The sequence below is a fragment of the Rhincodon typus genome, chromosome 7 (genome assembly GCF_021869965.1).
Source record: "Rhincodon typus isolate 14 chromosome 7, sRhiTyp1.1, whole genome shotgun sequence".
Lineage (NCBI taxonomy): Eukaryota > Metazoa > Chordata > Chondrichthyes > Orectolobiformes > Rhincodontidae > Rhincodon > Rhincodon typus.
Genome location: NC_063338.1, coordinates 28,567,256 through 28,580,251, shown reverse-complemented (window position 1 = coordinate 28,580,251; position 12,996 = coordinate 28,567,256). Strand labels below are relative to the sequence as shown.

Sequence of the window (12,996 nt, the reverse complement as noted above, 5' to 3'; positions counted from 1 at the left end):
GCCCGAAACGTCAGCTTTCCTGCTCCTCTGATGCTGCTTGACCTGCTGTGTTCATCCAGCTCTACACCTTGTTATCTCAGATTCTCCAGCATCTGCAGTTCCTACTATCTCATGGACTTGTAGTTGTTCAGGCTCCCAGGCATTTCGATATTCTCCCCAATGCTTGCCTTCATTGGTCAGTGCATTGAGTATAGGAGTTGAGATGTCATGTTGTGGCTGTACCGGACATTGGTTTGGCCACTTTTCGAAAAATGTGTTCAATTCTGGTCTCCCTGCTACAGGAAGGATGTTATTAAACTTTAAAGCGTTCAGAAAAGATTTACAAGGATGTTGCCGGGATTGGAGTGTTTGTGCTATAGGGAGAGGCTGAATAGGCTGCGGATTTTTTCACTGGAGCGTCAGAGGCTGAGGGCTGACCTTATAGAGGTTTATTAAATCGTGAGGGGCATGGATTGAGTGAATAGCCAAGATCTTTTGGTCAGGCTATGGGAAGTCCAGAACTAGAGGACATGAGTTTAGGGTGAGAGGGGAAAGATATAAAAGGGAGTTGTGGGGCACCCTTTTCGCATGAAGGGTGGTGTGCGTATGGAGCAAGATGCCACAGGAAATGGTGGAGGCGAGTAGAATTACAGCATTTTAAAAAATGTCCCTGATGGGTACATGAATAGGAAGAGTTTAGAGGGATATGGGCCAATTGCTAGCAAATGGGACTAGATCAGTTTAGGATATCTGGTCGGCATGGATGTGTTTGACTGAAGGGTCTGTTTCTGTGCTGTGTATCTCTTTGATTTGATTCAGTTTATTATTATCACATGTACCAAGGTACAGTAAAAAGTTTTGTTTTGCGTGCAGGTCATAGCATACAAAGTGCATTAGAACAAAGCGAAAAATACAATGTTACAGTGCAGAGAGAAGTTGCTCAGCGAGCAAGATCAACATTAAATTTAAAATTTGAGAGGTCCATTCAGAAGTCTAATAACAATGGGAAGAAGCTGTTCTTGAAACTATTTGCACATATATACAAACTTTTGTAGCTTCTTCCTGACGAGAGAAGGTGGAAGAAAGTATAACTGGGGTGGGAGGGATGTTTTATTATGTTGGTTGCTTTCAGGAGGCAGTGGGAAGTAAAGATGACTCTATGACTTTAAATCTTGAACACATGCCTTTGTTTGCAGACAGTGGGTCCCGACTTAAGAATGTATGTCACTACTAGCAAGTGTAATTTAGTTGTTATGCTATTAACTAGGGTAGTTCAGCAAATGCCCCATCATCAAATCATATCTAGCAATGGATGGTTTGTTTTGAGTTTTACAAGTGCAAGCTGCTTGAGTGCATCCTGCTGACTACAAACTACCAAAAGGATGCCATTTAATTCAATCAGATCGACATATCTGGCATTACAGCAGTGCTGGAATTCATAGACAACATGGCTCAATTGTGTGGCAGGCCAAATGTCTTTTTGAACTGATAGCAGCATTTTCTCACTGGAAAATACCACTTATGCAGCCACTGCATTTTGCAGGATGAAACCGCTTCCTCACCAGTTGTTCAACCGTTTATTCAAAAATGCCATGAGTGAATTTCAGTGCCAATGTGATGCCAGGTACGAAGGCTGTATGGCTGTAAGGGGTACCTCACTGGTCATTGTCTGTCATTGGAAAAAGACTCGTTTATTCCTACTCTGTTTCCTGGCTGCCTGCCAGTTTTGTATCCATTTCAATATACTACCCCCAGTCCCATGCACTTTAATTTTACATGCTAATTCTCACGTGGGACTGTGTTAAAAGTCTTCTGAAAATCAAAATATACCACATCCACTGGCTTACCTTCAGCAGTTCTACTAGTTACATTTCGTAATTCCAGTGGATATATCAAGTATGATTTTCCTTTTGTAAATCCATTTTTAGGTCCCCCATCCAGAGTTAATTCTCCGCCCTTGCCACTCTCAGTACTTCCTCTCTTTTGAGTTAAGCACCTAGTTTTCACCGCTTTTTAGTCAGGTTTCCATGAATATCACTCTCTCATATTTCGACACTCTATTTGTGTAACTGAAATCAGTTGTTTGTTCTTCGTTTCAATTTCTAGTTACGTCAGCCAGATAGTGTTGAATGTGCAAAAGATATCTCCATTTGACCTTTTCATCCGGTGTTGTAGATTATTGAGCTTCTTTGAAAGGGAATGAATATTGGCTATTAAAGGAATTATCTACTTTTCCTGATGAGAAGAACCTATTCCACAAGATTCAAAATGTCTGTTGAATCAGGTAATACTGTATGAAGGCATACCAAAACATCACATTAACTTTACCCCACGTTTGAAATTCTTGGTATTATCCAATCCTATAAAATAGTTTGAAATCTAGTCAGACCAAAGGAAATATTCAAACTCAAAATCTAAAACTGCAGCTTCATTTCTGGCAAAATTATGTTATGCTCATCTCCACAATATACAGATTCATGACCAGTAATATCATTAGTTTCTGTCCAATGAAGGTTTTAACAGGAAAAAATCGGTGGTTCGTGGTTAACATCGCAGCCTCACAGCGCCAGGAACCCGAGTGTGATTCCAGCCTCGGGCGACTGTCTGTGTGGAGTTTGCACATTCTCCCTGTGTCTGCATGGGTTTCCTCCAGGTGCTCCGGTTTCCTCCCACAGTCCAAAGATGTGCAGGTTGGGTGGATTGGCCATGCTAAAATTGCGTGTAGTGTCCAGGGGTGTGTAAGTTAGGTGGATTAGACATGGGAAATGCTGGGTTGCAGTGTAGGGGAATGGGTCTGGGTGGGATGCTCTTTGAAGGGTCGGTGTGGACTTGTTGGGCCGAATGGCCTGTTTCCACATTGTAGGGATTCTAAAAGTATATACCCACTTTGACGAACAGGTTCTAGGTTAGCTTTTCCTATACAATCTATTTGTAGAATTCAAAGGATCTATTAAGATGGAGTTTTAAGGAAGATGAAAGCTAATCTTTTGAACTGCATTTCAAAATTAAATAAATTACTGAAGATTAGGGGCTTCAGTAAATAATGCATCTTTCTATTTATACCAAACACACAGGAATTGAAAAACGGAGAATAGAAATAGCTCTGCTGCAATTAGTTAATGGTTTAATGAGAGCTATTATGGCATTAGGTTATAATTGGGCAATTCGAGATTATGTTCACCGATGGTGAAACCTTTTCAGTGTGCACTTGCTTTCATTGTATTTTGCTGAATATTTATGTTGGAATCACCATTATTCCTATCCATTAAGATTTTTTTTAAGCAGCGGTGTTTCTCGTTTTCCTGTTAAAACCTTTATTGGGCAGAAACTAATGATTTTACTGGTCATGAATTTGTACATTGTAGAGATGAGCATAACGTAATTACTGTTTATGTAGGATAGCAGTTCTTTCTTAAAAGCAAGATCTCATGGAAATGGATAAAGCCCTTGAGGACTCTATTTAGCAGCATCATATGACTGAAGAAATCATCTTGAAAGACTGTTCAGTTGTGCTCCTATTATTAACTGAAATGTAAAGCATTTAATTATAGTTAACAGGTTTTAAATGTACCAAACATACATTTTCCTTTTTCTTAAAATTATGACTTTTGATAGGTCCACAGAACTTCATGTGAGTGAGTAAGATAGGAGTAGGGTATTCAGCCCCTTGAGCCTGCTTAACTATTCAAATAGATCATGGCTGATCATTTAGAACATGGAACAGTACAGCACAGTACAGGCCCTTCGGCCCACGATGCTGTGCTGTACTTGAAGCATGTATTGCTCTGTGGCGCTGTGCTGGTATAGTAGTTGTTATTCTGAGTTTTGGTTGTAGGGACAGTGGTTCAAATCCAAGGCACAGCAGTGGGAATCTACCTCAGTGCCAGTTTCCTTCGTTATCCCCGTATCCCTTGATCTCATTAGTATCTAGAAATCTAATAATCTCTGTTTTGGATATGCTTTAGGCTTCGAAAACCTGCTGGAGTAATGAATTCTAAGGATTCGCTTTCCACTGAGTGAAAAATGTTCCTCCTCATCTCACCTCATAAATGGCATGCCTGTTATTCTGAGACTGTGTCCCCTCGTTCTAGACCTGCCAAGCCAGGGAAACAGAGTCATACAGCATGGAAACAGACCCTGCAGTCCAACCAGTCCATGACAAACATAATTCCAAACTAAACTAGTCCCTCCTGCCTGCTCTTGGTGCATATCCCTCCAAACCTTTCCTTTTCATGTACTTATTCAAATGTCTTTTAAATGTTGTAATTGTACCTACGTGCACCACTTCTTCAGGAAGTTCATTCCACATGCAAACCCCCACCCTCTGTGTAAAAAAATTTGCCTCTTATATCTTTTGTAAATCTCTCTCCACTCACCTTAAAAGTGTGCCTCCTAGTTTTGAAATCTCCCATCCTAGGGAAAAGACATCTACAATTTACTCCATCTGTACCTCTCTTTATTTTGTAAACTTCTATCAGGTCGCCTACCAACCGCCTATGCTCCAGTCCCAGCCTATCCAGCCTTTCTGTGTAACTCAAACCTTCCATACCGGGCAACATCCTGATAAATTTCTTCTGAACCCTCTGCGGCTTGATAATATCCTTCCTATAACTGAGCAACCAGAAGTGATCTTTTCTGTATCTGCCTTGTCTAGCCCTTTAAAGTTTTTTTTTAAGTTTCAATTAGATCACCTCTCATTTTTCTAAACTCTGAAGAATACAGGCCCAGTTTTCTCTTGGGACATTCCAGTCTTCCTAGTAATTAGGCTGCTCAACCTTCATTCCATTCCTTCCTTGGCAAGTATATCTTTCCTTGGGTCAGAGGACCAAATCTGCACATAATACTCCAGATGTGTTCTCACTAAAGTTCCATTAATTTGAAGCAAGTCACCTCTGTACTCAAATCCTTCTGTGATGAAGACAAACGTATGATTTGCCTTCCTGATTCATGCACCTAAATGTTATCTCTCAGTGACTTAAAAACAGTACTTAAGTCTGTTTGGATCTGACACTTCCCAATTTCTCATCACTTCAGAAATATAGTGCACCTTCATTCCTCCTCACAATTAACAATGTTATATTTTATATGCCATGTTCTTGCCCACTTATTAGAACTGTCCAAATCCCCTTGAAGCCCCTTTCAGTCTTCCTTACAATACACATTCTCACCTAGCTTTGTGTTAACTGTAAATTTGGAAATATTATCTTTGACCCCATGTCCAAAACATTCTTGATAGGTTATAAACAGCTGGGCCGCAAGCACTGATCCTTGAAGTTCTCCACTAGTCACGGCCTATCAACCGGAAAATGACTTGGTTGGCTCTGCTCTCTGTTTTATTTCTATTAACCAGTCCTTAATCAGTATCAGTATATATCCCTATCCCGTGCAGTCTAAATTACCTTGGATGGTAAGTAGTTATTTTAAGCCAGTCTACTCAGTGGTGTTACAGGTCAACATAAATATTTCAGAGATGGATAAAGAGCAAAAGTTCTGGTCAGACGTTCATCTTTTAACTGATGTTTTAAGAAGAATCCTGATTACTAAGACAGATATCTAGATAGACTTTTCCACAAGTTCTCACTACATTCTGTGGTTCCGGATTTCTGTTAAATTATGACTATAAATATAGCTGAACCACATTCGTTGGAAATGAATGTGTGTTGACTGTGGGCTGAATCTCATGAAATATTAATATTTAAAGAGCAACTGAGGGACCTATCGTGTGGTTAAAGTATGAAAAATAAAGAATCATAAACATTTTGAATAAAAATAATTTCTACATGTACTAAATAATTTTAAAAATCGTGACATTAGTTTATGTCTTGACTAGCTTTGTCAGAGATTCTTATTAATTTCTATGACTGGGCGGCACAGTGGCTCAGTGGTTAGCACTGCTGCCTCACAGAACCAAGAACCCAGGTTCGATTCCAGCCTCTGGCAACTGTTTGTGTGGCATTTGTATGTTGTCTGCGTGTCAGTGTGGATTTCCCCTGGGTGCTCTGGTTTCCTGCCACAGTTCAAAGATGTGCAGGTTAGGTGGATTGGCCATGCTGAAATTGTCCATAGTGTTCAGGATGTGCAGGCTAGATGGGTTAGCCATGGTAGATGTGGTGTTAGGGGATACGGTGCGTGGCTGGGTCTGGGTGGGATGCTCTTCAGAGGGTCAGTGTGGACCCGATGGGCCAAATGGCCTCCTCCTGCACAGTAGGGATTCTATGACTCTATCTGAAATCAGAATGTTGTATGCTTTGTTTCAGATAACCGTCAGGACTTCTTTCCTTGAAGTACTTGGGCAGGTAAGGCGAATATGTTTTGGTTTACGTTTTATCCTGTTTCTTTAGGGTGTTGCAAACACCACTTGCATGCGTCTGAATAATTAAGAAATCTTCAATGTTCAGCATTTGTGTAGCAGTCCTTTTGGTGAAAAATCTCAGCATTGCCCAAGCAGCATCCAAAAAACCTTCTGTAATTTTTCTCCACCCTTTGCTGGAATAATATTGCCGCAGAGTTTGCTGAATGGCTTCTCAGGTATATTTAATCCTGTTGAAGATAAATTTCATGCAGATAAATCTTATCAACCTGCGCAGGCAGGTATCAAGGGGTAGATTTTCATGAAGGAGTGACAAGCATGAGCCAGCGCAGTTGCTGACTCCACAAACCCATCTGTGGTAAGGAGACTCCCACCTGCTAAATTTTCATTTCTGGAAGGCAACAGCAGGTTAGGGCTTGGCTAGCTGTCTCCGGTAGACCTGAGATGGTAGCATCGGTAATTAGCTGTATAAACGACAAGGTAGAAGCCCTGCTCCTGTTCACTAGAAAATTAGTAAGCTGTGATCATGACTGTCAGGAATTCAGACCCCTATACCCCCATGCACCCTCATTTCTGCAGGCTCCATGATCCTTGCATGTCATCATTCTATTTTCGTTGCCTGCATGACCCCATGTAAAATCCTGTAGATTCATTCTCCTAATATGCAATATGTTCAGAACTAGTAACTCATTAGCAAGTCTTTGATAGATCTTGAAACTGACAGTATTAAGTGGAGACTTTGACAAGACACTTTGAAAAAACTGCTCAGCTTTGTAATAGTTTAAAAGTGTCAGACATTCATAATTCTTCAGAGTATCATGTCAGCTTTACACTACATAGTTGCTATTTGATGGGAGTTGCAAAACAATCATGGCTTGGACCTGAACATTTGAGGATATTTAACAATTTTGAAGGACAGGAGAAAGGAAAAGGAGGTGGGTAACTTTGTTAATCAAGGAGGAGATCAGTATACTTGGAAGAAAATAATTTTGCCTTGGAGAATTAAGATTTAGCATCTGTTTAGGTGGAAATATGAAATAGCAAAGGAAAGAAGTCACTATGGGAGTAGTTTATAAATCTCATGACTGTAGGTACACGGTAAGACACAGTAAAAATCAAAATGTAATGAGGGCTCCTAAGGAAAGTGCAGTGTTAATCATGGGTAATTTTACTCATCTTATAAATTGGACAAATCAAATTGGCTTGGTGATTGAGTTCATAGTGGTATTAGGGACAATTTCTAGAATAATGTGTTCTGAAACTAACTTGGGAATGAGCTATTTCAGACCTAGTAATGTGTAACTATACAGGATTAATTAATGACTGCACAATAAAGAATCCTATAATAAGAGTTATCATAACATGATAAGATTTCATATTCAATTGAAGGTGAGAAATGAGGGTCTGAAACTAGAGGAGAGTGTTGGCCAAAGCAAGTAGGGCTGCCAAGACCAAAACAATTGTGGTGGGAAACCATGTGGGTTGGGGGGAGACTATTGTAAGCCACGCAAAGGGCAAGAAACGAGGGTGGTGAAGCCGGAGCCTGGAGCGACACGTAGTCAGAATGGATTGGGGTTGGTGGGAAAGAGTCTTTTGCCTGGGAAGGGGACTGAGGCTAGGAGCCATTAGGAGAGAGACCTGGAAGTAGGGGAGAAGAAGGATTGTTAACAGGAGAGGGGAGGGCTACGAAGAATGCAGTGGGGCTGCAAAGGGGAGAGATGAACTGCAAATGGGAAAGAACAGATGCAGGAAAAATTGAAGTCACAGAGATAGTGAATTTCTTGCAAATGAATATGGCATCTGTAGCTTAAGGTTGCAGAGGTTCTGGAGCTGATTTATGTGGGAAAGCTATATTAGATGAAATTGTAATGAACAGTATCAGTTGGATATTTAGTTCTGAGCAGTTTTACTTCATGAAGACTTGCATTTATGTGTTATTGCATCTCAAAGTATCTTACATACTGTGAATTATTTAATGCATTGACTATATTAGATTCAAATATGTGGGGGGGTGGATACTGGGGCATGAAAATAGAGAGGTCTTGCAACAGTGTTGCAGGATATTAGTGAGACCGGTCTACAGTTTGGTCCTGGGGTTCATACAAACAAGGAACAAAAGCAGGCTATTTGGCCCTTTGAGCCTGCATTGCCATTCAACATGATTGCGGCTGATCTGATTTTAACCCCAACTCTACATTATTACACACCCTGATAATCTTTCATCGCCTTGGCAATCAAGAATCTAACTACTTCTACTTTAAAAATATCTAAAGATTTGGCTTTCACTGCCTTTTGAGGAAGGCAATTCTAAAAACACTGAATTCTCTGAGAGAGAAAATGATACTCATCTCCGTTTAAATGGGTGTCCTCATATATTTAAACTATGAACCCTGGTTCTGGATTGTCCACATCCACCTGGTCAAGTCCTGTCAGGATCTCTTACCCTTCACCTTACTCTTCCAGATTCCAGAGCACATAGCCTATCCTAGCCTGCCTTTCCTCATTAGGCAATCTGCTCACTTCAACTTAAATTGTAAGACCTAATCAGTCACAATTATCATCTGAGTTGAGAGGATCAATTTACTGGTCCTGATAATTTACAAGATCGTTCCAGTTACAAGTATGTTTTCACAAAGACTCAATCAATGATTTTCAGTTGATCCACTTTAGGACATCATCTCTGCCTGACTGGCACATGTCACTTGTTCTTTTCTGTTGACTGAAGTCATCTTTCTGTCTTTGGTCTGAGTGATGTTCATCTTATTTATCTTACTTCCCACTATCTCTTGATTTTATCCTAAAAATAGGAATCATGACCCTTTTAGAACAGTTTGTTGTTCTCAGTTGACCAGTTTCACAGAGATATCTTCACCAAGATAATGTGGCATCAGTAATTTAAGAGCCTGCTTAGAGTATGTTGTGTCACCCCCTCTTCCCTCCCCCCCCCCCCCCCCCCCCCCACACCAAACCCCAGTGGTTTAATGTCATCCCAGACTTCTCAAGTAATGCATCTTATATGTTTCACCACACTTGTTCTGAAAGTATTCTGAAAAGTTCCAAAGCCTATCAGTATCTTTTAACTAAAAGAACTACGTTTGACTTCACAATAACTGTTGATGCCTGAAACCTGTTCAAGTTCAAAATAACCATACAAAAGTCTTATAAACAGGCATGTTACTTATTTCAGATTACAAAACTGAGACATTTTTGAAACAGAGCTGTGCCATCAAGTGAAAGTTTTTTTCACCTTTGTTAGCCTTAGTTTATATTAATTAACTTGAGTCATAAAACTGTAAACCTTACTTTTGACCTGGGTTGCATGGCTGTTCCTCCTTACTAACCACAGTCAAATAGACTATAATTTCATTCTTCCTTTCTTAATCAATGCAAAAACTATTGAAAAGTAAGTCCATGCAAAATCCGTCCTATGCAAGGAGGGATGTGCTTGCAACAGAAGCCGTTTAGAGAACATTCATTAGGCTAGTTTCTGGGATGAAGAGTTTGTTTCATGAAGAAAGGATAAGCAGGTTTGGCTTATATTTATTAATGAGAATTAAAGGTGCTTTTATTGCAATATATACACTTCTGAGGGTATATGACATGGTAGATGTTGAGAGGATGTTTCCTCTCATGGATGGAATCTAGAACTAGGGGCATACTTTAAAAATAAAGAGACTCCCATTTAAGATGAAGGTGAGAAGGAATTTCTTCTCTGAAAGTTATTGGTTTTTGGAATTCTGTTTCCTGTAGAGCAGTAGAGGCTGTGCAAGTGGTTATTTTCAAGAATGAGTTAGTTTTTTTAATCAACAAGGGAATTAAGGATAATGAGAGAGCAGGCAGAAAGTGGAGTTAGAGGCATAATCATATCAGCTGTGATTTCATTGACTGGCATTGTAAGATTGACAGGCTGAATGGCCTTTTGCTCACATTGCTTAGATCTTTTATCCATTCAGATCTCATAACTTTACGTTAATGAGCAAATACATAGCAAAACAATATCAAAGAGACAGTAATTTAATGAAAGATAGTAGAGATGTGAGTCAACCACAGCTTGCCTTCCTTTGTAACATTATCTTCTGCGCTAAGTGATTTAGCCAAGCATTTGTAATGATGCCATCTCGCAACTGTATCAACAGAATTAAACATATATTTATCCAAAGTCTGTTTTTCACCAGTTCTTCCTGAAATATTGATACTACTTTAGTTCAAATTCCGGCATTCATGTGCCAGCTTCTAGCTTTGCAGTGCCAAACCTAGTTCACTGATTCTTGTGGCAAACTGGTATTTTGGGTCACATATCCAACTGAGCACTTGAACACAAGTGAAGAATGTACTCCTATTGAGAGAGTGCCCTGTTGATGGAGATGTCACTTTTAAGGTGAGATGTTGAATCCTTGCCCTATTCACCTGCATGAAGTGTTCCCATTGATAGTAGAAGAAAAGAATAGGATTTCTTCCACTAATTTGGCAAGCATTTATCTTACCAGCAGTATTATTTTAAACCAGTTTGTATGTACGAACATCCCACAGGCTGAAAATTGGCTGCCATGTTTGCCTAGATTACAATTGCAAGTACTCTTCAAAAGTTGGCTGTGAAACATATGGTGACAGGCTGAAAATATGAAAGGCATTCTTTAAATGCATCACAAAGCATATTTGTTTCTCTTCTAGATTTTGGATTGTCCCCACTTTCCCTTTGCAAAGAGCCAGAGTAGGGAAGGAGCGGTTTATTTCGCTATGTTAAATCCACTTTATAAGAGAAGGTTGTTCTCTTGTAAGATCTGTAAAATGCCGAGTGTTTACTCACTGCCTGATTGCAGTGAATCATTTAACATTATAAAATTGACTACTTAATGACCAGAAATCTCCAATGGTTAACATGCTCAAGAGTTCTTTTGTAGGTGGGCCAATCCCTGGCTACAATTTCTATTTCAAGTGGTAATTTCAATCCAAATCAAGGCAACCTTCATGGTAATAATGGCTGCATTTATACGGCAGCTGCCAGACTTGGACTCGTAACTCCAAATTTGTTTCTGCCGGGTTTTACCTTATTTATGTTGCTCAGCTACTATCTGAGTGGAATTCCAGTTATGTTGCCTGGATTACCTCCTTTGCATTTATGTAAACAAATGTACTTAAACCTTCTCTTAACTGCAGATTATGCAAGTGCTGGGGGAGGAATCCCCAATCTTAAAGCTTTTAAATTGATCTTAGGATGGTTTAAAAGAGCTCAAGATTTATTGAGATCCTGATGAACCATATGTTAGAGCAAAATGCTCCATGCTTTATGATTCTTTTCCCCAAGCAGTCAAAACCTCATTTGGAATTTAGCATTGTTCCTAACAGCATTAAAAGCTTGAACAAACCAGTAGAAACAGGGTTGTAAATAACATAGTCAGTCATTATTATAGTCCTGGTGTGGTGACTTACAATTGCATTTAAGAGCTGGAAGTTAAAGCAGATCTATGGGCAAGATGTTTTGATTATACTTTCTTTAAAACGTAAATCTTTCATGTGTGGGCTTTTCAGTTAATTGTATTTAAAACAGCAGCTACATAAAATGCTATAGCAACATGTTAGCGTATAATATGTAGATGAGAGCGTTGTTTCTGAAGTAAACTCATGCCCTGGGTGTGTAGTGCTGTTACTTTGTACAGCAGTATTAGTTTGCATTTCTTTCAGTTTTGAACTTCGAAATCATTTTTAGTTAATAGCTAACGCTTCACAATATAATCATTCTTATTTTTGTGCTTTTGGCAGTAACTTAAGACACTTAAATTTAATTGGTTTATTTAAAGAAGAAAATGGTTGAAATACTGGATCTTAGCTATGCAATACTTTTGAAGAATAACAAGACAAGAGTATTTGGTATAGAATTAAAGAATAAGTAATGTGATTGGCTGCTGTTTTAAATTGTGGGCGTGTATGGCTTACAATGGCTTTTCCAGATTGGTTGGTTTTCTGTTTGTAAAAACATTACATTGGACTAATGATTTAAAAGGGTTTTTGTGAACATTAGTGAACAGCGTAACCAGGACTCCAGCTGGTTTATTCTGACATTTGCAGCATTCATTACTGGCTGAGACTTCGAAACGTGAAGATTCCCTTTCCTCAATAAATGAATGTTAATACATTGTGGAAGAAATGGCTTTGCATGAAGTGATACACATCTTCTCTGAAGAAAATATAAAGAAGCACACAGCATTGTTCCAGGAACAGGATTGCAAACACAATCGACTCATCAAAGAAAGCATAATGCCAAGGGAAAAATGCTACAGGTATCTTACACCTTTGAAATTGCTGGAGATAGAAGTATGGCGACTCACCGTAATCACAGAAAATGAGGTGGCACTGATGAGAACAAAAGTCCCAAAGTACAAAATGGCAAGAGAGCTGATATCAAAGGATGCCTCTGAATTTCATATCTCTCCTCTGCATGCATGGTCAGATGAGAGGAATTGGAGTGTCATGTTTCAAGAAGACAAACGTGCTAGTTTACATAAAGATAACGCTAAACAACTTATAACCTCTTTACCAGCATCTGGTTTGCCACTACAATTGCCAAATGTGCCATTCTTGTACCCAAGGAAGAGATACTCTGTTTCTTCATATATTATTCAGAGCAAATTAGAAAATCGCTTTTATAAAGTTGGCAATTACAGCTCTTCCCTTCAAAAATCCTTGCACATGCCAGTAAAAAATGGTGT

General features: G+C 39.3%; 1 protein-coding gene across 1 annotated transcript in view; it reads left to right on the top strand.

Moving 5' to 3' along the window:
• Positions 1-12,455, top strand: part of LOC109920949 (post-GPI attachment to proteins inositol deacylase 1) — a 59,679-nt gene extending 47,224 nt beyond the window's left edge. Inside the window, exons 17-18 of the mRNA XM_048598727.1 lie at positions 6,237-6,275; positions 12,356-12,455. Of these exons, the coding sequence (XP_048454684.1) occupies positions 6,237-6,275; positions 12,356-12,418 (102 nt within the window). The 3' untranslated portion in view covers positions 12,419-12,455. The remainder of the gene's footprint in view (positions 1-6,236; positions 6,276-12,355) is intronic.
• Positions 12,456-12,996: the final 541 nt, after the last annotated feature.